This window comes from Bombina bombina, chromosome 4 (assembly GCF_027579735.1).
Source record: "Bombina bombina isolate aBomBom1 chromosome 4, aBomBom1.pri, whole genome shotgun sequence".
NCBI classification, from domain to species: domain Eukaryota; kingdom Metazoa; phylum Chordata; class Amphibia; order Anura; family Bombinatoridae; genus Bombina; species Bombina bombina.
The window spans coordinates 426,098,494-426,123,062 of record NC_069502.1 but is presented as its reverse complement, the minus strand read 5'-3'; the positions used below and the strand labels follow the sequence as shown (position 1 = coordinate 426,123,062).

The 24,569-nt window shown below is 35.7% G+C and overlaps 1 protein-coding gene across 4 annotated transcripts in view; it reads left to right on the top strand.

The window, feature by feature from the left end:
* The window catches only part of TP63 (tumor protein p63), a 476,949-nt gene extending 455,748 nt beyond the window's left edge, over nt 1-21,201 (top strand). For 3 of the 4 annotated variants that reach the window (XM_053710247.1, XM_053710245.1, XM_053710246.1), the window contains exons 10-13: nt 7,281-7,435; nt 11,840-11,984; nt 19,576-19,669; nt 19,901-21,201. In XM_053710247.1, coding sequence (XP_053566222.1) covers nt 7,281-7,435; nt 11,840-11,984; nt 19,576-19,669; nt 19,901-20,197 — 691 coding nt within the window. In that variant the 3' untranslated portion in view covers nt 20,198-21,201. Of the gene's footprint in view, nt 1-7,280; nt 7,436-11,839; nt 11,985-18,221; nt 18,298-19,575; nt 19,670-19,900 lie in introns of all 4 variants that reach the window. The other variant, XM_053710248.1, reaches the window with a different exon arrangement.
* Nucleotides 21,202-24,569: the final 3,368 nt, after the last annotated feature.

Genomic DNA, 24,569 nt, shown 5'->3' with positions numbered 1-24,569 from the left:
TGTATTTTGCTGTCTCTGTCTTTCACGTCTCCCTCTTGCATGTCTAGTTTCCTCTAATATTCTTGCTTTTGTTTTTTTCTCTTTCTAATTCCCTCACCCTTATGATCACAGTGTGGCTGCTCAGGTTTCGTCTCACCCGCAAAGACATGACTACCTGCATCTTTCAGTGTCCCTTTAAGCTGATGTGCTGATAATATTCTAGGAAGTCTGTCATCATGTTTAAGCAGTGAGATTTCCTGTAGTATACAAGTATGACTTTATTTGTAAAGCAAAAGCTGAATCTAGCTAGTAGATAGGGATATTGTGACCTTAAGTACAGCTAGGCACAGCAAGCAATACAAGTAAATTGAGGTTACGTCTATGCATTTTGGGTAGTGACTAGTCCCAATTAATAGAAGAACTAGTATATTGTAAAGAAATGGCACAAATTTTGCAGCACTACAGCAGCTTTGTGGGCTGTTATGTTTGGCTTGCACATTATTTGAACCCTAGGCATTAAGATTGCTTTGATACGGAGACATATCAAGATAGAAAAGAAGAGGAAGCGTTGTATTTCACTCTCACTTGTGCATGCTGCTCGTCCTGCATTCATTGAATTGGCTTGGATTTCAGGAAATTACAGAGCTGGCACGTGTTGTAATCTCAACATTGTAAGCCTTTGTTTTTAGGTCTCTTTGGTACACTTGCTCCCTCACGTCTAACTTCCCAGAAAGGCAATATTGTATGATTATTTGTTCTGTCTGTGCCAATAATCTCAGGCTAAGTGTCAGGTTTAGTAATGTTCCAAACCAGGTCAGCGAAGCACAACATTTTACCTGTGATGCTCTTAATTCATCTTCTGAGGCTGTAGTGACCTTTAACTCCTTGAAGACTGCATCACATTACTACTTATTGTGCTGCAGCATTGTGTAGCAGCAATGGGGTTAACGCTCATACATTGCTAGATAAACTACTCAACTGTTTCATACATTTGTTATTAGTGTTCATTTTCTTTAAACCATTCTCCGAAATTCTCTGATACCACCAAAGCCACACTCTGATCACAAAGGTGTTCTGCTTCTGCAACACACCTGGTCTTCATCTCTTGTTGTTTTTCTTCTTTGCTTTCTTCTCTACAGTCTCCTAACGGCCTGCTTCCGGAATGAACTCATGGAACCCAGGGGAGATCTACTGAAGGACAAAGATACCTTCCTAAAACATTCCACATTCCCCAACCATTCAATGTACCAATGAACTATTAAGACTGTAAGGGCTGCCTGGAACATACTAAGTCTATGAGAGGATCTGCACTGTGCAATATAGCTTTTATTCTGCAGCCATATTCAGCTCTGTGTTGAACCTATGCACTAAACGTGTGTATGTGTGTGTGTGTGTATATATATATATATATACCTATGCATAGACAAAAACACACACACCCACACATATATATATTCATATTTTTAAAAATAAGGAAGGTTTAAATAAATAAATCTGAGACTTTAGCATTCCTTCCTTAAGCCTTTTACAAAGCCATACTCCTAATCTATTTAGTTGATGCTGCATTAAAGAAAACATAGCTACATTTTAAAGATGCCATGATGTAACAGGATTCACACCGATTGCCAGTTGTGAATTTAAGTTGTTTGCCTGTGCGCACTGTAGCTTTTTTTTATGGGAATCAAGCACTGAACTGCCATGTTGGCAGAGCATTATGCTGTCTTGCTTCTACTTTTCATGTTCTAATCTTGTTTGAGATCTGTTTTTATCAGTGCCATTTTGAGCAGGTCTCAAATGTAAAAATGCTTTTGTTTTTTAAGAAAATGTTGTGGACATAAAATTGTCAATTGCTTATAAAATGCTGGTCATGTGAGAATGTAAGATTCTAAGTGCTGTCTGCTGGACGGATATAAATGAAAGTGATTTTTTTTTATCAATGTATTGCTTTATTTTGAATATGATTTTTTTTTCTGTTGTCTTTAGATCAATTAGCCCATGTGCTGTTCATTTTTTGATAACTTTGTATTATGTTTGTCATGCAATTGTCATGTGATGCTTTAGTAAAGTTTTATTCAACTTCAGAAATCTATGCACATTGACTGACATGTTTAAGGTTATATCAGGTGGAAAAATCTTGTTTTAGTTGCACAATTTTTATGTTGGAATAAGTTGAGATTACAGTGTGTGCACCTAAATAAAATTGCTTAGTAAATAATTTATTTACAGGGGAAATATTTGCCACATGGTTATACTTTCTATAATAAACATGAATGTTGAAGGGACATTGGATTGGCAGTTTAAGAATAATGCATTATTTCCATCCCTGCAGCACAAATAAACCAATCTTTTTCTTTGGGGAAAAAAATATTTTTGTAATGGGTTGTCTTGTCTCATCTCTTGGCTTTTAGTAGTTAAATTTAATGCAAAGCAAACTTTTTTTGTGTTGCTGGAGAGACTTCTGAACTTGCATACAGTCCTTCAGTCTGTGTTTGATTGGCCCATAGGTGCACAGAGAGCATAATTTGCATTCATTTGATCAGGTGATAACCTATATAAAGAGAGAGGGGGGGGGATGACTTTACACTAGTACTGCAGTGATGGAAGTAATGCATTTGTTAATATATCACTCCCATGTCCCTTTTAAAAAGATTTGCATATAAAACATCAAAATATACCATAGTTGCTTCTAAGTCAATTTTGTACTGAATAGAACTACATAAACAATCATTACAAAGTACTTTTTAGAAAACAGGTGCTTAGTAACAGAATAGTACAATTTGGAAATATTTGTTTGAAGTACATCTGTAATGTAGTTTTTTTATTGAAGTTTATTTCAGCCCAATAACAATCTGAAATGTTATCAAACTGTGGTCTTGTAAAAAAAAATAAAAAAATGGTATACTTATTTTGTTCATCTAAATTCCACTGGATTTCCCCTTGGCATCCTCTTGAAGTGCTGTTTCGAGTGGCTGCATGTTCCTAATTGCCAATAAATATTTACACTAGTTTTTCCTGGACATCAGGTTTTCTGTCTCTTTGTTCCTGTTCTTTTTTTTTTTAATTTTTTGTGCTTGTGTTTTTCCATCATGGTACCCTTAACTAGATCTGTGTCATCTGCCGTTGTTAGGTGTCAGAGACTTGTATAAGATCTCTAGCACAAAAAAAGGAAACACAGGATGCTATAAAATAAATCACTCATTTGAACTTTATCAATCACTTCAGTTTGAACATTCTATATCTAACACATGTCCGCATACAAGTTCAGGCTGACATCTGTTTAAAATGGGGATTATATTTTCAAAAGACTTAAAACTTGGTTTGTGTAAATCTTGTGCTTGTCCCACGCTCCTTAGACAGCCAAAAAAACATATTCTGTAACCCATGTTTTCTTTAAAATGCTATAGATTGCTTTAATAGATTGATTTAATCGGCAGCATTTTGAAGAACTCAGGTTACAAAATTTGCCTCCCTAGAGAGCATGCAACAAGTATAATTTATACACAAAAGCAGGTAATCTTTTATGTACATCCCTTTAAGTTCACTGCAACTGTGAGTGAACAGCATATTTACACAATAATATGGTTAAAGGGACATAATACCCACATGTTATAACACTTGAAAGTGATGCATCATAGCTGTAAAAAGCTGACTAGAAAATATCACCTGAACATCTCAGTAAAAAAGAAAGATATTTTACCTCAAAATGTCCTAAGTATTCACTTCACTTTGTAAAGGACATTAAGCAGCACATCAGTTTGCCTGTCCCGGGACCTGCTAGGGAGCGTGTCTCATGTTATTTCCCTATTCAGTTTAAGGAAGTTTACTATGAAATCTCATGAGATCACAATTCATGAACTCACGACTGCTGATGCTGATTGGCTGCTGTTCATTTCTTCCTTTTTTCTTTTTTTTTTTTACCTGCAACTGGGCAGGAACTGAAAGATAACTTTTTACACAGCACTGGTTAGCTGAGGAAATTGTGAGGTAAAATATCTTCCTTTTTTACATAGAGATGTTCAGGTGATATTTTCCTGTCAGCTTTTTACAGTTATGCTGCGTTACTTTCAAGTGATTTACCATATGAGTATTATGTCCCTTTAATGCTGAGTGCAGTTTAAATATTATATTTGAAAATAGGATTGTTTTGTGACGGATAATGATTTGATTTTTGTACTGCAGTTTAAAAATAATCACCTTAAAGGGACATTAAACACTAAATACATAATTTCTTGAATGAGGTATTCAGAGCAAAGATTAGCCTGAGAATAATTTCTACATGTGATTTTTAAAAATTATATTAGTTGTTTAAATATTGAAAGCATAAGGGTACATAAGGCACATAAAGCAGTGGGTGCCACCATATTGTAACTTAGGTTACATTTTTCTGCTGAGGCCAAATAGGAATGGTATAAATGGCTTACTAGAGAGTGCAACCAATGACTGTGGAATATAGCTGTGTCTGCAGCACTTCCATGTTTAACTTGAATTGGAAAGCCCAAAATATCCAGAATCACATTACAGGAAAGGAGAACAAAATAAATAATGAAAGTTTATTGCAATGTTGTTTTACTACATAGAATTAATCTATTTATATTAATATCTTGAGGCGTCTACTGTCCCTTTAAAAGGACAGCACTTGGTTTTTTTATTGTTTAAAAAGATGGATAACACCTTTACTTCCCATTCCCCAGCTTTGCACAACCAACATTGTTATATTAATGTACTTTATAGCCTCTAAGCCCCTGCAGGGCACCTCTTATCTTAGTGCATTTTATTAGCTTTTCACAGCCATACAGTACTAGTTTATGTGTGCGATATAGATGGCATTGTGCTCACTCCTGTGGAGTTATGCCTGAACCAGCACTAAATGGCTAAAATTCAAGTTTTTATAAAGCACTGAGATTAGCATCTGCAGATGCTTAGATATAAGCTAATCATACAGGTTTAAAATGTATTAATATAACAAACAATGTTGCTTATGCATAACTGGGGAATGGGTAATAAAAGGATTATCTATCTTTTTAAACAATAACAATTTTTAAGTAGACTGTCCCTTTAAAATGAAGTCCTACTTTGTCCAGAACTCTTCTGAATCCAATTCAATTTCAGTTGGTTTAATCACATTATATATAATTTCATCCGAACCCTCAGTCACAGCATAGTATCTGCATTGAAACATGGTGGCAACAAACGCACACAGAAAAAGCGAGATTGACTACTAGATATTTATCTAATCTAAATTATGACACCATACTGTATTTTTCAATTTATTTAACCACAGATATGTTACACATGTTTACATTAAGATTTGCACTGTCTTTTTAACCTTAATAAAATTAATTACATATATCACTATTATTGTAGGGGCAGCCTTTAGAGAATAAGATCACTGCTGTGTTTCTTTTGCAGCCGTTCACCAATGATACAATAAACTAAACCTGCCAACTTAACTTTTTGGCAATTCAAATTTTCTTTGTTGATGTGGTTAAATTAAAAATTTATGATTGGCTAAAATTTGCCTCACTGAAAGCTTAAAGATAAATGATACATTATGATTTAAGAAACAGATCAGCAACATATTCCATCATTTATGTTAAGATATCTTTAACCATTGCATTGTATATGCAATGTGCTTTGTAGACCCATAGACTATGTAGCTAATACATAAGCCTAGATTCATTAAACTACACTAGTAGCAGTAAATCCTGTATTCTATGTGAGATTATCTTTTCTTTATTTATTAAAACACATCTAACTTAAACTACATGTCTAATTGTATCCTTATTACGGTGGGGCTTGCTGTTGTGATTCACTTGTCTTGCCATAGTCTTTAATGGTGGGTAGCAAATTCAGCAAGAATATATAGTCTAATATGTCATCCAAATATTGCCTGTGAAAAGCACAAATATACCCTCCAACTAGACACAAATATATATTGTGTTAGCTCCAAACTGAGGTGAAAATGATGGCTATAGTACAATTTCTCTTAAAAGTAGAAAAATAAATCTTTCTAAATATAACGAGAAACAAGTTTCTGTTTTTCATTATGTTACTTCACAGGTTTGTCTAAGCTGAAGTGTATGTATGATAACCACAATATGTGTCCATCTTTGCCTCAGCCCTCACTCACAACACTGTCTGCTGCTATCTGCTTTGAGTAACTGTAGCAACAATGAGCCCTGGTAGTATTAGATAAAGAAAGGCATGGTAAAATAAAACTTAATTCCTGCAAGTGTGTGACTAGAAATATGTTATTTAGGTTCTTGGTCTAAAATATACCATGTTAATTATTGGCTACCACATCTTAAACATATGGCTGAGACCCAGTTGCCTGAGAACCCTTTATCCCATTGGGAAACATCATACATAGTTTCTTCATGAATATTAAGAAAGTTTGGCAAGGGTCGAGGAGGGTTATTGAATTTTGTAGCTCCGCTCCTCTCCAGTGTTAAGGACAGTTATCTAGTGCTTAATGACATTTCAGAAATATTTTCTTTACATTTCCATCCTGTACATTAACACACATTATGAAGGGTTTCATGTCATTCCTTATTTTTCCTAACCTCTTCCCGGTTTTCTAATTGTTCTGTCAACAGCACTGTTCAGCTAACCTTTTATGTCTTTCCGCATAAAGAAAACACCAATGAACTGAGCCTGCAATCTGAGCCATGTAACTCAATCTTAGGTCCTGTAGTCATTCAGGTAAACATGCCTGAGGGTACGTGCTCCTCATCTCCTGCACTTGGCTCACAGCCGTGTACCTTCAGGGAAGTGTGTGATTTTATCTCTTTACATACCTGCCCGCAAGATGTGTGCACTGATATTGAAATCACTGAGCAAAGGCAAATGGAAAGCAATATGTTTTAATAGTTGAATTCATATGAAAGTTCTAAGCAGACATGCCTTTCATGGATATTTTGAAAACTTCTGCAAAACTAACAAAAAATTTAATTAAATGGAAACACAAAAAAAAGGGATAACTAGATCGTATCAAAAGTATCCAATGTTTTGAAATGGAAACAAATTATATTTAAAATTTTGCCCTATATTATTTGAAGAAAGTTGAACTTTAATATCATGTAAATAATAATATTAAAGCCTACTTGTTTAAAAATGAAATATGTTATTGTACTAGTGTGTTCTGTCTTAGACATTTCTGTGTTTTTGTGGTAGCAAATGGCCTATTACATCAATAGAAAAGGAACCACATTCAAACATCTAATACTTTTTAGCTCTGTTTTGCAAATAGATAGATGGTCTCCAGCACAACCATAACAGCAAGTTACATTACTGTCTTACAGATCTTCATTACAAGCACAGTCATTTGGATCCACTTCTCCTCCTCTCAGCAAGATGAACAGCTTGAACAAGTTGCCTTCTGTCAGTCAGCTAATGAACCCGCAGCACAGGAACTCGCTCACCCCAAACACAATGTCCGACGGCATGGGAGCAAACAGTAAGAATATCTTTGATGTACTAAAAATGAAATTAATAATGCTTTGGTCAATACATTACAGCACATGTTCAGTTTAACTGCATATGATCTACAAAATACCTGATTTTGAGGGTTTCATATTAAAGCAACTGCAGTCATTATGTAGCTCATATTTGTTTAAAATGTGACCTGCTGGAGTCCCTTGAAGACTGGGGAAGGATGTTTGGCTATTTATCATCATCTATTGTATGTAGAGCTTTCAGTTTTACTATAGGCACAATTAGTCTCTAATCAATTGCTTTAATAGGGTAATGTTTGCTTTCAATCTTTTGGACTAATATTGGAAAGGTATACACTTCTAGCTTTTATTAAAGTGACATTAAAACTTAAACTTTCATTAATTAAGGGGAAAACATTTCTTCATGTTTTGTTAATATATAATTCAGCCATTTTTTATTTATTTTTAACAGGTAAAGTCAAAATGAAACTTTCATGATTCAAATATAGCAATGTTAAACAACTTTCTAGTTTACTTCTATTCTCTAATTTGCTTCCTTCTCCTTGAAAAGCATGCATAGGAAGACTTTGGAGCAGTAATGCACAAGCTGATGATTGGTGGCTGCACACATAATATACCTCTTTTCATTGGCTCACTCAATGTATTCAGCAAGTGCCTAGTAGTGCATTGCTGCTCCTTCAACGTTGCTAAAAGAAGTAATTTTGAAAGTTGTTTAAAATTGTAAGCTCTATCCGAATCATGAACAAAAAAAAATGGGGTTTAATGTCCTTTTAATGTTTCCATCCATGGACACAGCGAGTAGGCACAATGATGTTATCACAACAGAGGCAGTGTTGTCCTAGAACCCTAGTTTTTTCCAGTTTGAGCAAGAAGAGCATCTTTAGTTCACTTTGGTGTGAAATTTGTATTTTATTAACAAAAATAATATACGGAAAACATAAAAAAAACAATGTTCTTTTTGCCGTAAAATGATAGTTCTTTACTTTACATTCCTTTTCTATTAGCAGCGAAATAAGGGCTAGATTATGTGTGGTAACCGTGTTAACGTATTCCCCATATACTTCAATAAAGCACAAAAAGTAGAAGAAAAAAAACACCCATTAAGTTGCTCAAACCCGATCGCGATTAACCAAGTGTGCAAACCTTACATAAAATATTAAAATTTCACATTCCATAGTTCTTCACATAGAATATGTTCTATTTATTCATAAATAGATATTTCTACAGTATATATAACAGTATTTTTTTTGGTAAAATATATATTTATACCTGTGTGTATATACAGTGGATATAAAAAGTCTACACACCCCTGTTAAAATGTCAGGTTTCTGTGATGTAAAAAAAAAAATGAGACAAAGATAAATCATTTCAGAAGTTTTTCCACCTTTAATGTGACCTATAAACTGTACAACTTGATTGAAAAACAAACTGAAATCTTTTTAACATGATTTTGAATGTGATTGCTTAATTCTGAACACAGTTACATCCCCAGTTATAAACGGGTGTTTACACTTATGCAACCATATTATTTTAGTTTTTTATTTCTCTTTACCTAAAAGATTTCAGTTTGTTTTTGATTTGAGTTGTACAGTTTATAGGTCACATTAAAGGGGGAAAAAGTTCTGAAATGATTAATCTTTGTCTCATTTTTTTACATCACAGAAACTTGACATTTTAAGAGGGGTGTGTAGACTTTTTATATCCACTGTATATATGTATCTGTGTATATATATATATATATATATATATAATGTTCAGGAAAAATGCACTCTCTCAAACTTCAGAGCAAGTGACTAGGGTGCAGCAATCAATTTTATAGAGATATAAGGCGATTGTAGTTTCTGGATATAAAGCACAAAAACACAGTTCATTGTGAACGTTTTCGGGGAAGTCCAATTGGACTTATATATATATATCTAAATATGTATTTATGTGTTTAAAGGTGTCTGTAAATACATAGGTAAATACATAAATATGTATCTGTTAATACATAAATACACATGTAAATACATAAATATGTATGTACACACATATAAACATATAAATATTAAAAGGCCAGGTATGTTTGTCTGACAGTAGAGACTGCGCTTGACAAACATACCTGGCCCTGAGACTGGTCCGTGTACACAGACTTTAACACTAGTATATACATTTTTAGACGTGTATGTATGTATGTGTCTCTAAAGCCCTTTGCCTGCCTTTTTTTTCCTAACACCTAAGACCTCATATCTTTGAGTCCTTATAACTTTTTTATGAATTTTTTTTTATTAATATTTATTAGATAGTGTTATTATGATTGTAACTGTATTTTTACTTTTCATTTTGATGTGTTTTTTGCAACTTTTAAGTCAAGCGTACCAGTTAACCAGAGCTCTGAAGTCACAATATCCCAACGTGTGTTAAATTAAATTGCATTTAAGCCAACATGTTTACTTTCAAGAGCCGCAATAAACCCCTTTTCTTTCACGTGCAACAGTTGGCACGCCAGTCGTAATCTAACCCCAAGCTGTATACATCTTATTTTTGATACATCACTCAGGGCTATTTTAAATTGATATGCAGTTCACATGTTTAATTTAACTATTGAGTGAGCAGTACCAACCAATGTATAGATTTATTTATTTTTTCATGATGGCTAAAATGATGATTTTTAACTTAAGTATCTTTGATTGCACTTGACAATGAAAATAAAGTTACGTTTTATTATTTTTTTAAATGTTCTTTTGGAGTTCTCTATATTTTTATTTTGGAGTACAGTATGTAAGCTCTAAGTTGCATGTTTTGTATTATTATAGTACTGAATAGAAATATAAAAACCTTCACAGAACAGTTTTCCACTGGCCCATTGTATGCATGTATGCTACCTGCAGCTTTGGTGTAACCTATTTGTATTTTTAATATGAAGGCTTCATAATAAGTAGCCTTGCCTCTCCAATAGAGAGTATAATTTTTCATGCAGTGAATGAGTAGCATTTTTTTTATGAGCAATTCTCAGTTGATACTCAAAAACAGTAATACAACACAGACAGTGTCAGAATTTATTAAGTCCGTTTTTTTCTTCTTCAAATATTTATTTAGTTTATTGTAGTTCACACTGCAAAATCCATCTTTTAAACATCTATAAATTAGTATTTGCCAAATGTGGAAGCAAAAGTAATGCCTTAAAGGGATAGGAGAGTCAAAATTAAACTTGCACGATTCAATCAGAGCACTGGTTTTCAAACCTGTCCTCAGCTGATTAGTAAACGGTTATTTTACCTGCTCTCATCCAAGGTGATCTTGAAAACCTGGACTGTTGGGGAGGCCTGAGGACAGATTTGAAAACCAGTGAAATAGAGAATGAAATTTTAAGCCAATTTTAAATTCACTTTTATTTTCAACTGTTTTGTTTTCTTGGTATCCCTTGTTAGAATATGCACATATCCTACACAAGTGGGAGCTAGCTGCTGATTGGTGCCTGCACACATTTGTCTCTTGTGATTAGCTCACTAGATGTGTTCAGCTAGCTTGACAGTAGTGCAATGCTGTTCCTTCAGCAAAGGATAACAAGATAATGAAAAAAATGTAATAATAGAAGTAAATTGGAAAGTTGTTTAAAATTGTATGTTCTATTCAATCCATGAAAGAAAATGTTGGGGTTTCCTCTCCCTTTAATTCTTATATTTAAATTGACTGACCGCTCCTTGCCCTGTTTACCTCTAAAGCAAGCATATTGTGCCCATAAAATGCTTTGTCAGCAGTTCCAGAATAAGTAATGAATCCTGACACTTCGTTTCCAGTTCCACCAGAATGGTATTGGAAGTTTGGGGCATTTGAGATGACATTTATTTAGTTTTATGTGGCACGGAGAAATAATGACAGGTGTGCATTTGTCTTGCTTATTGCTGTATTGTTTGCAGTAGCATTATTGTTTGAAGCACATTATGACACATTTTAGAAAGTCTTTTGTCTAGAAATATAATACAATATCATGCACATTATGTATTTCCCATTTAAAGCCATGGGTCTGAATTTGTCCCTACAATGTTTTACAACAGACTCAACAGAGTTCTCACTTTTTGGTTTCTCCCTGTTGTTTCTGTTATGTTACACTATACATTCTTCCAGGTCAGCATGTGTATATGTAGATTTGTGGCATGTACACTGCACTTTTGTGTAGAATATTTTTGAAGTATGATTTATTTAGAACTGGTAAAATTTGTTCCCCAGCCCTACAATTGAAAACAAAAACATGATGAAAAAGTTGGACACTCCCTTCACTAGAAATAATACACTGTGACTAGTCGTTATTTGGGGCTGTTTAAGAAACATACATTCAAAACATTACTCTATCAGCAATATTATTATCTGTTTGTGAATCATCTTATTGCTTGGATAATTATAGTTTCTCTGTACTTTTTTTCCAGTTCCAATGATGAGCTCACACATTCCAATGACCAGTGATCTCAATGGGCTTAGTCCATCTCAGACGCTACCCCCTACCTTAACTATGCCTTCCACGTCGCACTGCACTCCTCCTCCTCCTTACCCCACAGACTGCAGCATCGCCAGGTGAGTCTTCTTTTCCACCCACCACTGAAGAGCTTAGTCATTTGCCATAATATAGTATGAATCATTTAGAGAGTGAGAACCAGTCTTATTCCTTATGAAGCATCAATCAGCAGATCTAATGCTGGAGTGACAGGCAAGCAGTCTGACAATTTATTGTAGCTTTATATTAGCATACATTTTGCCTTTTTAGTGTTTTTAATACTTTTTTTAAAGGCACATATTTCTCCAAACTTACAAAGTATATTATTATTAGACACTTTAATTGTTAGATTTTAACAGCTTTATTTTGCTACAGTTCAAGGGCTTATATTTTATTAGCAAATATGGAAGCACAATTTTATTTGCTTGCTTTAAAATAGCCATTAACTTTTTCACAGGCCACAAAGTTCTGAGTGGTTATAAACAAACACATGAATATAAACACTTACGGCTAGATTTGGAGTTTGGCGGTAAAAGGGCTGTTAACGCTCCGCGGGTTTTTTTCTGGCCGCACCATAAATTTAACTCTGGTATCGAGAGTTCAAACAAATGCTGCGTTAGGCTCCAAAAAAGGAGCGTAGAGCATTTTTACCGCAAATACAACTCTCGATACCAGAGTTGCTTACGGACGCGGCCGGCCTCAAAAACGTGCTCGTGCACGATTCTCCCATAGGAAACAATGGGGCTGTTTGAGCTGAAAAAAAACCTAACACCTGCAAAAAAGCAGCGTTCAGCTCCTAACGCAGCCCCATTGTTTCCTATGGGGAAACACTTCCTACGTCTGCACCTAACACCCTAACATGTACCCCGAGTCTAAACACCCCTAACCTTACACTTATTAACCCCTAATCTGCCGCCCCCGCTATCGCTGACCCCTGCATTACACTTTTAACCCCTAATCTGCCGCTCCGTAAACCGCCGCCACCTACGTTATCCCTATGTACCCCTGATCTGCTGCCCTAACATCGCCGACCCCTATGTTATATTTATTAACCCCTAATCTGCCCCCCACAACGTCGCCGACACCTACCTACACTTATTAACCCCTAATCTGCCGACCGGACCTGAGCGCTACTATAATAAAGTTATTAACCCCTAATCCGCCTCACTAACCCTATCATAAATAGTATTAACCCCTAATCTGCCCTCCCTAACATCGCCGACACCTACCTTCAATTATTAACCCCTAATCTGCCGACCGGAGCTCACCGCTATTCTAATAAATGTATTAACCCCTAAAGCTAAGTCTAACCCTAACACTAACACCCCCCTAAGTTAAATATAATTTTTATCTAACGAAATAAATTAACTCTTATTAAATAAATGATTCCTATTTAAAGCTAAATACTTACCTGTAAAATAAATCCTAATATAGCTACAATATAAATTACATTTATATTATAGCTATTTTAGGATTAATATTTATTTTACAGGTAACTTTGTATTTATTTTAACCAGGTACAATAGCTATTAAATAGTTAAGAACTATTTAATAGTTACCTAGTTAAAATAATTACAAATTTACCTGTAAAATAAATCCTAACCTAAGTTATAATTAAACCTAACACTACCCTATCAATAAAATAATTAAATAAACTACCTACAATTACCTACAATTAACCTAACACTACACTATCAATAAATAAATTAAACACAATTGCTACAAATAAATACAATTAAATAAACTATCTAAAGTACAAAAAATAAAAAAGAACTAAGTTACAGAAAATAAAAAAATATTTACAAACATAAGAAAAATATTACAACAATTTTAAACTAATTACACCTACTCTAAGCCCCCTAATAAAATAACAAAGACCCCCAAAATAAAAAATTCCCTACCCTATTCTAAAATACAAAAATTACAAGCTCTTTTACCTTACCAGCCCTGAACAGGGCCCTTTGCGGGGCATGCCCCAAGAATTTCAGCTCTTTTGCCTGTAAAAAAAAACATACAATACCCCCCCCCCCAACATTACAACCCACCACCCACATACCCCTAATCTAACCCAAACCCCCCTTAAATAAACCTAACACTAATCCCCTGAAGATCTTCCTACCTTGTCTTCACCATGCCAGGTTCACCGATCCGTCCTGGCTCCAAGATCTTCATCCAACCCAAGCGGGGGCTAGACATCCACTGAAGAAGTCCAGAAGAGGGTCCAAAGTCTTCCTCCTATCCGGCAAGAAGAGGACATCCGGACCGGCAAACATCTTCTCCAAGCGGCATCTTCTATGTTCTTCCATCCGATGACGACCGGCTCCATCTTGAAGACCTCCAGCGCGGATCCATCCTCTTCTTCCGACGACTAGACGACGAATGACGGTTCCTTTAAGGGACGTCATCCAAGATGGCGTCCCTCGAATTCCGATTGGCTGATAGGATTCTATCAGCCAATCGGAATTAAGGTAGGAATTTTCTGATTGGCTGATGGAATCAGCCAATCAGAATCAAGTTCAATCCGATTGGCTGATCCAATCAGCCAATCAGATTGAGCTCGCATTGTATTGGCTGATCGGAACAGCCAATAGAATGCGAGCTCAATCTGATTGGCTGATTGGATCAGCCAATCGGATTGAACTTGATTCTGATTGGCTGATTCCATCAGCCAATCAGAAAATTCCTACCTTAATTCCGATTGGCTGATAGAATCCTATCAGCCAATCGGAATTCGAGGGACGCCATCTTGGATGACGTCCCTTAAAGGAACCGTCATTCGTCGTCTAGTCGTCGGAAGAAGAGGATGGATCCGCGCTGGAGGTCTTCAAGATGGAGCCGGTCGTCATCGGATGGAAGAACATAGAAGATGCCGCTTGGAGAAGATGTTTGCCGGTCCGGATGTCCTCTTCTTGCCGGATAGGAGGAAGACTTTGGACCCTCTTCTGGACTTCTTCAGTGGATGTCTAGCCCCCGCTTGGGTTGGATGAAGATCTTGGAGCCAGGACGGATCGGTGAACCTGGCATGGTGAAGACAAGGTAGGAAGATCATCAGGGGCTTAGTGTTAGGTTTATTTAAGGGGGGTTTGGGTTAGATTAGGGGTATGTGGGTGGTGGGTTGTAATGTTGGGGGGGGGGGTATTGTATGTTTTCTTTTACAGGCAAAAGAGCTGAACTTCTTGGGGCATGCCCCGCAAAGGGCCCTGTTCAGGGCTGGTAAGGTAAAAGAGCTTGTAATTTTTGTATTTTAGAATAGGGTAGAGAATTTTTTATTTTGGGGGTCTTTGTTATTTTATTAGGGGGCTTAGAGTAGGTGTAATTAGTTTAAAATTGTTGTAATATTTTTCTTATGTTTGTAAATATTTTTTTATTTTCTGTAACTTAGTTCTTTTTTATTTTTTGTACTTTAGATAGTTTATTTAATTGTATTTATTTGTAGCAATTGTGTTTAATTTATTTATTGATAGTGTAGTGTTAGGTTAATTGTAGGTAATTGTAGGTAGTTTATTTAATTATTTTATTGATAGGGTAGTGTTAGGTTTAATTATATCTTAGGTTAGGATTTATTTTACAGGTAAATTTGTAATTATTTTAACTAGGTAACTATTAAATAGTTCTTAACTATTTAATAGCTATTGTACCTGGTTAAAATAAATACAAAGTTACCTGTAAAATAAATATTAATCCTAAAATAGCTATAATATAAATGTAATTTATATTGTAGCTATATTAGGATTTATTTTACAGGTAAGTATTTAGCTTTAAATAGGAATCATTTATTTAATAAGAGTTAATTTATTTCGTTAGATAAAAATTATATTTAACTTAGGGGGGTGTTAGTGTTAGGGTTAGACTTAGCTTTAGGGGTTAATACATTTATTAGAATAGCGGTGAGCTCCGGTCGGCAGATTAGGGGTTAATAATTGAAGGTAGGTGTCGGCGATGTTAGGGAGGGCAGATTAGGGGTTAATACTATTTATGATAGGGTTAGTGAGGCGGCTTAGGGGTTAATAACTTTATTATAGTAGCGCTCAGGTCCGCTCGGCAGATTAGGGGTTAATAAGTGTAGGTAGGTGTCGGCGACGTTGTGGGGGGCAGATTAGGGGTTAATAAATATAACATAGGGGTCGGCGATGTTAGGGGCAGAAGATTAGGGGTACATAGGGATAACGTAGGTGGCGGCGATTTGCGGTCGGAAGATTAGGGGTTAATTATTTTAAGTAGCTTGCGGCGACGTTGTGTGGGGCAAGTTAGGGGTTAATAAATATAATATAGGGGTCGGCGGGGTTAGGGGCAGCAGATTAGGGGTACATAAGTATAACGTAGGTGGCAGTCGGCAGATTAGGGGTTAAAAATTTTAATCGAGTGGCGGCGATGTGGGGGGACCTCGGTTTAGGGGTACATAGGTAGTTTATGGGTGTTAGTGTAGTTTAGGGTACAGTAGTTAAGAGCTTTATGAACCGGCGTTAGCCAGAAAGCTCTTAACTCCTGCTTTTTTCAGGCGGCTGGAATCTTGTCGTTAGAGCTCTAACGCTCACTGCAGAAACGACTCTAAATACCAGCGTTAGAAAGATCCCATTGAAAAGATAGGCTACGCAAATGGCGTAGGGGGATCTGCGGTATGGAAAAGTCGCGGCTGTAAAGTGAGCGTTAGACCCTTTAATCACTGACTCCAAATACCAGCGGGCGGCCAAAACCAGCGTTAGGAGCCTCTAACGCTGGTTTTGACGGCTACCGCCGAACTCTAAATCTAGGCCTTAGTATTTCCTCCTATTTACACTGCCGGGGGAACAGTGTAACAACTTCCGATTGTCCTTTATAAATAAATTACATCTACAATAACCCTGTGCTAAAGCATTTGGTAAATTATTTTGAATGTAAAGTTTAAAGGGACACTAAACTCAAAAATGTTCTTTCATGATTCAGATAGAGAATACACTTTAAACAACACTCCAATTTACTTCTATTATCTCATTACTTCATTCCTTAGATATCCTTTGTTGAAGAAATATCAATGCACATGGTTTAGCCAATCACACGAGGCATCTATGTGCAGCAACCAATCAGCAGCTACTGAGCCTATCTAGATATGCTTTTCAGCAAAGTATATCAAGAGAATAAAGCAAATTAGATAATAGAAGTAAATTAGAAAGTTGTTTAAAATTGTATGCTCTTTCTAAATCATGAAAGACAAAATGTGGGTTTCATGTCCCTTTAAGGATAATCTACTAAGGAATAGCTGTAGAAGGGAATGGTTGTTTGTCAGTGCTCTGTAATTAGTCTAATGAGACAGTATAGCATCACATGTGGGCATACACAAATCAAAAATTTCCAGTTGTTTAAAAAGTTAATGGCCCATAGACATACTTAAAGGGACATAATAGTTATATGCTAAATCACTTGAAAGTGATGCGGCATAACTATAAAAAACTGTTAGGAAGCTATCACCTGAACATTTCTATGTAAAAAGGAAGATATTTTACCACACAATTTCATCAGCTCACCAGAGAAAGTGCTCTTTAAAAAGGTATCTGTCAGTTACTGCCCAGCTGCAGGTAAAAAAACAAAAAGGAAGAAATGAACAGCAGCCAATCAGCAGTGCTGAGGTCATGAACTGTTTTACTGTGATCTCATAGGATTTCATAGTAAACTTGCTTAAACTGAATAGGGAAATAACATGAGTGTGCATGAGGCTTACTCTCTTGCAAGTCCCGGGACCAGCATACTGATTTGCTGCTTAAATCCTTTACACTGGGTTGATAAAACGTAGGACATTTTGAGTTTTTTCTTTTCTTTTTTTTATATAGAGATGTTCAGGGGATATTTTCAGCTTTATCACTTTCAAGTGTTTCAACATTTAGGTATCATGTCCCTTTAACAAAAAGGAATAAACACAACAGGAAGGTGTATAACAATTCTGAAATAATAACAACTTTAGTATACTAATGATTTAACAATGAACACATCCTTTCAGTATGTTTTGTGTTATAGATTTTTTTTATTTTATTTTGATAAAATAGTGAAAGTTAATTTTTAATGTAATTAATTATTCTAACTTAATCACAGTGAGGTTTTTAACATTAATCTTCAAATCCTATGATTGTTTGTGTGACTTATATGTGTATTACACTATTAATATAGCCAGCAATATTTCAGAAATAATAGTTTAATCAAGTTTATTTACTTAAAGTGCCTTCTGCATCTTTTATGAGTCAACACATAAAAACATTTATTATTGGTTACCAAAATATTTTTTAAAAAAGTAGGTTTTATGCATTGACATTGAAAAGTAAGGGGTTGTATTTTGCACCCCCTTACAGTCACCTGGGCTTGGATTCATCCCCCTCCCCTAATCAATTTGTGCATGCGTATGGACAAGTAAAAGAAAGACGTGAGGTGAGAGATCACTAGTTTTACATTTGCAACCACAATCCTTTACCTTACTTAGTTTCTGCATGTTCTTGCCTGAATTTGTATCTTGGCATTGAGTATCTACAAATAAAGACTATATCTCAGCTTTAAGTACCCACCTTTGTCTGCCTTCCCAATGAAGCTACATAACAAGAGGGGCAATTTGCTATATGCTTTTTCTGTTTTATTTGAAAAAAAGAAAAAAAATCTTTTGCAAACTTTCCTTTCTCAGACTCATTTGTTTTTGAAGCCTGGTGTATAAAGCACAAAATCAATTAAGGGACACAGAGTTACAAAACCACACAATGCATTTAAAAAGAACACTGTGAACAAGAAAAGTTTTTGTTTTTAATTTCATTATATGCCTGAAGCATGGAAAATGTATAATAAATTAATAAAACTGCCTGTTAAAGGACCACTCAATGCAGTAGAATTGCATTATTAACAAGCACATAATTAAAAGAGAGTGCAATAGCACCTACTCTGAATTTCAAATAAGCAGTAGATTTTTTCGGACAAATTATTTTTTCTCTCTAATTTTCCGGCCTCCGTATGTGACAGACATCAGCTAATCACAGACTAGTAGGATCTTGTTCCACAGAAAGTGTGAATTTAAAAAGACTGTGCAAAATTTGATAGTGAAAGTAAATTGGAAAGTGTCTTAAAACTGCACAAGCTCTTTCTGAATCATGAAAGTTTATTTTGACTTAAGTGTCCCTTTAAGTGTATATCTACATAGCAGAAATAGATTTACAATAAATGAGTTTTAAGAAACATATTGTTATTGTTTATTTTTTTTCTTTGCTTTGTGATGACAAACTTAATGGTTGCTATTTGTCAGTTGCTAGCATAATATTTTTATGATTCATACAAGCGCACTCCTTTTATAAATGCATTGTTCTTCACTTTAAAATATACTACTAAAAGCATCATATAACATTCTGGATTTTCATGTCCTTTAAGATGCTTTGTGGATAGTAATTTATATTACTGCACCACATAAATTGCGTTATTTTATCTGTGTCTCCAGAATAACGCTTAATCATGCTTTATTTTACCTACCTTCCAAACCCCTAAAAGATTCAGAAAGCACATAATGAAAGCACTGTGTCCCATATCTTTTATCATTATTATCTAGGTATCTGCTGTTTCTTTTGTACTTTGTATGTGTTAAAAAGTTCTTCTTGACGTATACTGCAATTACCCTGTTTTCAATAAACTTGCATTGTGATAAGGACCTATTTTTTTTTCTTTTCTCTCTAGTTTTTTAGTGAGATTGGGATGTTCATCCTGTCTGGACTATTTCACTACCCAGGGCTTGAGCACCATCTATCAGATTGAACATTATTCCTTAGAGGTAAATGATTGTTCCTACTCTTTACTTTTGCAATGTCAAATGTGAAATAGTGAGAAAAACATATTTGGTTGAAATGAGTATATTGATATTTGATGGGAGTGGTGTAAGAATATATTTTGTTTTTAATAAGTATGTTCTAGTAATGAGCAAGTCATAAATTAGGCAGCTGTGTGACTGTGTAACTAGCATGTAGAAATGACAATATCCATAGTAAATATATCTGTTTTAAAGGATTTGGTTAGCTTGAAGATCCCAGAACAGTTTCGCCATGCAATCTGGAAAGGCCTTTTGGAGCACCGTCAGATCCACGAGTTTTCATCTCCTCCTCACTTGCTCCGCACAACTAGCAGCGCTTCCACTGTTAGTGTAGGATCCAATGAATCTCGCGGAGAGAGAGTCATTGATGCTGTTCGCTTCACCCTTCGACAAACCATCTCCTTTCCTCCTCGGGATGACTGGAGTGACTTTAACTTTGACATGGATGCCCGCAGAAACAAACAACAGCGTATTAAGGAAGAAGGGGAGTGACTTTCATCAGTGTGTATATCCTGAAATTAATCTACACACTGCTTCCAGATTTCTCTCATACCTTCAGTTAAATATCTGTGTTGCTTTTGTAAATTCAATCTTAGCAACCAGGTTTTGTTTTTTTGTAATTTACAAGCAACCAAAATAGTTGCACTTATAAAAATAGTGACTTTTTTGTATTGTTTTGAATGCAATGTTTCATTTAGTCACTATTTGTTAATACCTGCTTGTACTGTTGTGCACTTCTTTTGAGTTCATCAAAATTCTACTAGTGTGAGCGAGAATGGTTAAATGTCCTCCCACATCATATTGTTAAAATAAAATTGTGTTTTTTGTTTTGTTGCATAGGTGCGCATTCTAAAGCACTTGAGTCAATGGCCGCTGTTTTTTTTTGTTTGTTTGTTTTTTTTCAAATATGCATCTTTATGTGTTTCCATTTTGATCTCCAATGTGTTCCTGAAATCACAAGTGGCATGATTGTAATTTCACATTCCTGAGATGCATTGTAAAGTGTATATACATTTTATGTATAATTATGTTTTCATACATTTTTTTTTAATTATTATTCTTTTGTTTTGGGATAGCAGGTCTTCCATTGCTCAGATTTATTAATATAATTTTTTTTTCAACAACAAGTAAATATGCAAATTGTACCCAATCTATGGACCAGATTTTATATTTGCAATTATGCAATGAAGTAATAACACACAATATCTCTAGTAATTAGAGATAAATTATATACAATTTGGCCTGAAGTCATAGTTCTGTTTGTCTGTATATATAAAAACCACAAGTCCTATATTTCAAACAGATTATGGTGCCTTAAATTGAAAGAAGTTAAATGACAAGAAAATTTTCTTGTCAGAAACCTGTTCATTAAATTTACTTTTTTTTAGATGTTATTTTGTTATTTTATTTTTTATGATTTTATAAAAAAAAAGCTTTATAAGATGCCAAAAAAAAATAACATTGCTTTTTTTTTCAATAAACAATGTTGAAAAAGATTTACAAGCACTGTGTAACTTATTTGAGTGTTATCTAGTTATTATAGTGTATTATGACTCAAGGTGCTAAGTCTAAGTACAATCTACCAATGGTTTTATATATGTGCGTGTATATATATATATATATATATATGTGTGTGTGTGTGTGTATAAATATATATATATATGACACACACCAGAAAAAGAAAAAAGACTGAGTACTCTAGGCAGCAACCACTTAAAATGTAAAAAATGCATAAGATTAGAATTCAACATTGATCACTCGAGTTAATATCACTAATAATATTTAATATCTAGAAAGGATCTTATAAATGAATGTATAAAGTATGAATACATATTCAGAATATAGCACAAAATACCTCCTTAAATAAAAAAAAACACCAAAAAGTACCCTAAGACAGAGGTGGTCAAATGAAGAAGAATAAGAAAAGTGAAGGCATATAGTTTTGTAGCTGTCAGACAGTATATGCATTTGAGTTAAGAGTAAATCAAAGTGCCAATAGATTTCTATTCTTTTATAATTCATATTAGTGTGATGTTTGTCTGTTTCTCAATGTCATAAGATTTTAATAAGATGAAGAAGAGAGAATCCAACTGATATTTGCATGTGCAATATTACTTATTCAGTTTTTTATCACACCACTGAAACAAAGTCCCAGGCTACCATGGGCAAGATTACATTTGCAGTGTTTTTACTCGATTTTGGTATCACATATACAGCGCCGCATATAAATGCGGCACGTATATTTCACCCAATTTTTACTCCCATAAGCTAACATAGAACCGCGTTACAAATCGGTATCACATATTCAGCGCAAGGACTTACGTAGTGAAAATAGAGAAATTTTACTCCATTTTCACCTCGCCACACATAGGCAGGCGCAGCAAGCTTTGTGCTGAGTATGTGAGCACCGTAACTACCTGAAAATATTACCTAACGCATGCGCAATACCTTCAATCAAGAGTTTGTTATTTTTAAACGGTACCGGCGTTGTACTGTTTTACTCTCAGGCATAAATTAGAAGATGAATTCTGCCTGGAGGTTTGATGATCTTAGCGGTTTGTAACTAAGGTCCATTGCTGTTCTCACACATAACTGAAGAGTATGGGAAAACTTCAGTTGGGGGAACGGTCTGCAGATTACCTGCTTTGAGGTATGTTTATTTCTAGAGAGATGAATAAGTTCTAGAAAATGCTGACAGAGCCTTGTGTATTTGAGGTAAGCCTGTTGCAGTGATTTAACAGCGACTGGGATCATGCTTACAAAACAGGGTAATACTCATGTTAATACTCATATTACTTAGTGACAAAACGTTTACATGATTTCATAAATAGGACGTTTTTTCTATGAGGGAGATAAGTCTTTATTTGTGGCCTAGTTTCCACATGGCTAGTCAGATACTCCTAGAAGTTTTTTCTTAAGGCCCCTCTAACATCCAGTACATGGTGGGAGGGGCCTATTTTAGCACTCTAGATGCGCAGTTTTAATTCAGACAGAGACATCCAGCTTCCCTAGAAGAGTCCTCTGGCATCTGAGGACCATTATAAAGGGTTTATTTCCTCCCTAAATCGTATTTGAGGGCAGGTAGGAGCCTCAGCAGAGCTGTGGCAAGGTGCTCAACTGTATTTTAATGGTGGTTGACGTTTTTTAAATCCGGTTTGGGGGCTAAGGGGTTAATCATCCATTTGCAAGTGGGTGCAATGTTGTTTTAGTCCCTTACACACACTGTCAAAATTTCGAAGACTTTGGTATATTTTTACACTGTTTTGCAGTTTAAGTGCTAGTTTTTTTCTCTTAAAGGCACAGTAACGGTTTTTGTTAATTGCTGTTTCACCTTTATTAAAGTGTTTTCCAAGCTTGCTTGTCTCATTACTAGTCTGTTAAACATGTCTGACATAGAGGAAACTCCTTGTTCAATATGTTTGGAAGCCATTGTGGAACCCCCTCTTAGAATGTGTACCAAATGTACTGAAATTTCTATAAACTATAAAGACCATATTATGGCGCTTAAAGATTTATCTCCAGGGGTTTCTCTGACTGAAAAAAGGGAGATTATGCCATCTAGCTCTCCCCATGTGTCAGAACCTATAACTCCCGCTCAAGTGACGCCAAGTACATCTAGCGCGTCTAATTCTTTTACCTTACAGGACATGGCGGCGGTTATGAATGCTACCCTCTCAGAGGTATTGTCCAAACTGCCAGGGTTACAAGGAAAGCGAGACAGCTCTGAGGCTAGAACTAATATAGAGCTTTCTGACGCCTTAATGCCTGTGTCCAATATACCCTCACAATACTCAGAAGCCGAGGCAGGTGAGCTTCTATCTGTGGGTGACATTTCAGACTCAGGGAAGGCGTTGCTTCAGTCTGATTCTGAAATGACAGCGTTTAAATTTAAGCTCGAACACCTCCCCTTATTGCTTAGGGAGGTTTTAGCGACTCTGGACGACTGTGAACCCATTGTAGTTCCAGAAAAATTGTGTAAGATGGACAAATACTTTGCAGTGCCTGTTTACACTGATGTTTTTCCAGTCCCTAAGAGGTTTTCGGAAATTATTACTAAGGAATGGGATAGACCAGGTGTGCCGTTCTCTCCCCCTCCTGCTTTCAAAAAGATGTTTCCCATAGATGCCGCCATACGGGACTCATGGCAGACAGTCCCTAAGGTGGAGGGAGCAGTCTCTACCCTAGCTAAGCGTACAACTATCCCCATTGAGGACAGTTGTGCTTTCCTAGATCCTATGGATAAAAAATTGGAGGGTCTCCTTAAGAAAATTTTTATACATCAGGGTTTTATTCTCCAAACCTCTTGCATGCATTGCCCCAGTTACTGCTGCAGCGGCTTTTTGGTTTGAGTGTCTTGAGGAGGCTCTACAGGTGGAGACCCCGTTTGACGATATTTTTGACAGGATTAAAGCTCTTAAGTTAGCTAATTCCTTTATTTCTGACGCCGTTTTCATTTAACCAAGCTAACGGCTAAGAATTCAGGTTTTGCCATTTTGGCGCGTAGGGCGCTATGGCTTAAGTCCTGGTCAGCAGACGTTACTTCAAAGTCTAAGCTTCTTAACATCCCTTTCAAAGGACAGACCCTATTCGGGCCTGGCCTGAAGGAGATCATTTCTGATATTACCGGAGGAAAAGGTCACGCCCTTCCTCAGGATAGGGCCAATAAATTAAGGGCCAAGCAGAATAATTTTCGTTCCTTTCGAAACTTCAAGAGCGGCGCAGCTTCAGTTTCCTCTAATGCAAAACAAGAGGGAAATTTCGCCAAGTCCAAACCAGTCTGGAGACCTAACCAGGCTTGGAACAAGGGGAAGCAGGCCAAGAAACCTGCGGCTGCCTCTAAGACAGCATGAAGGAGTAGCCCCCG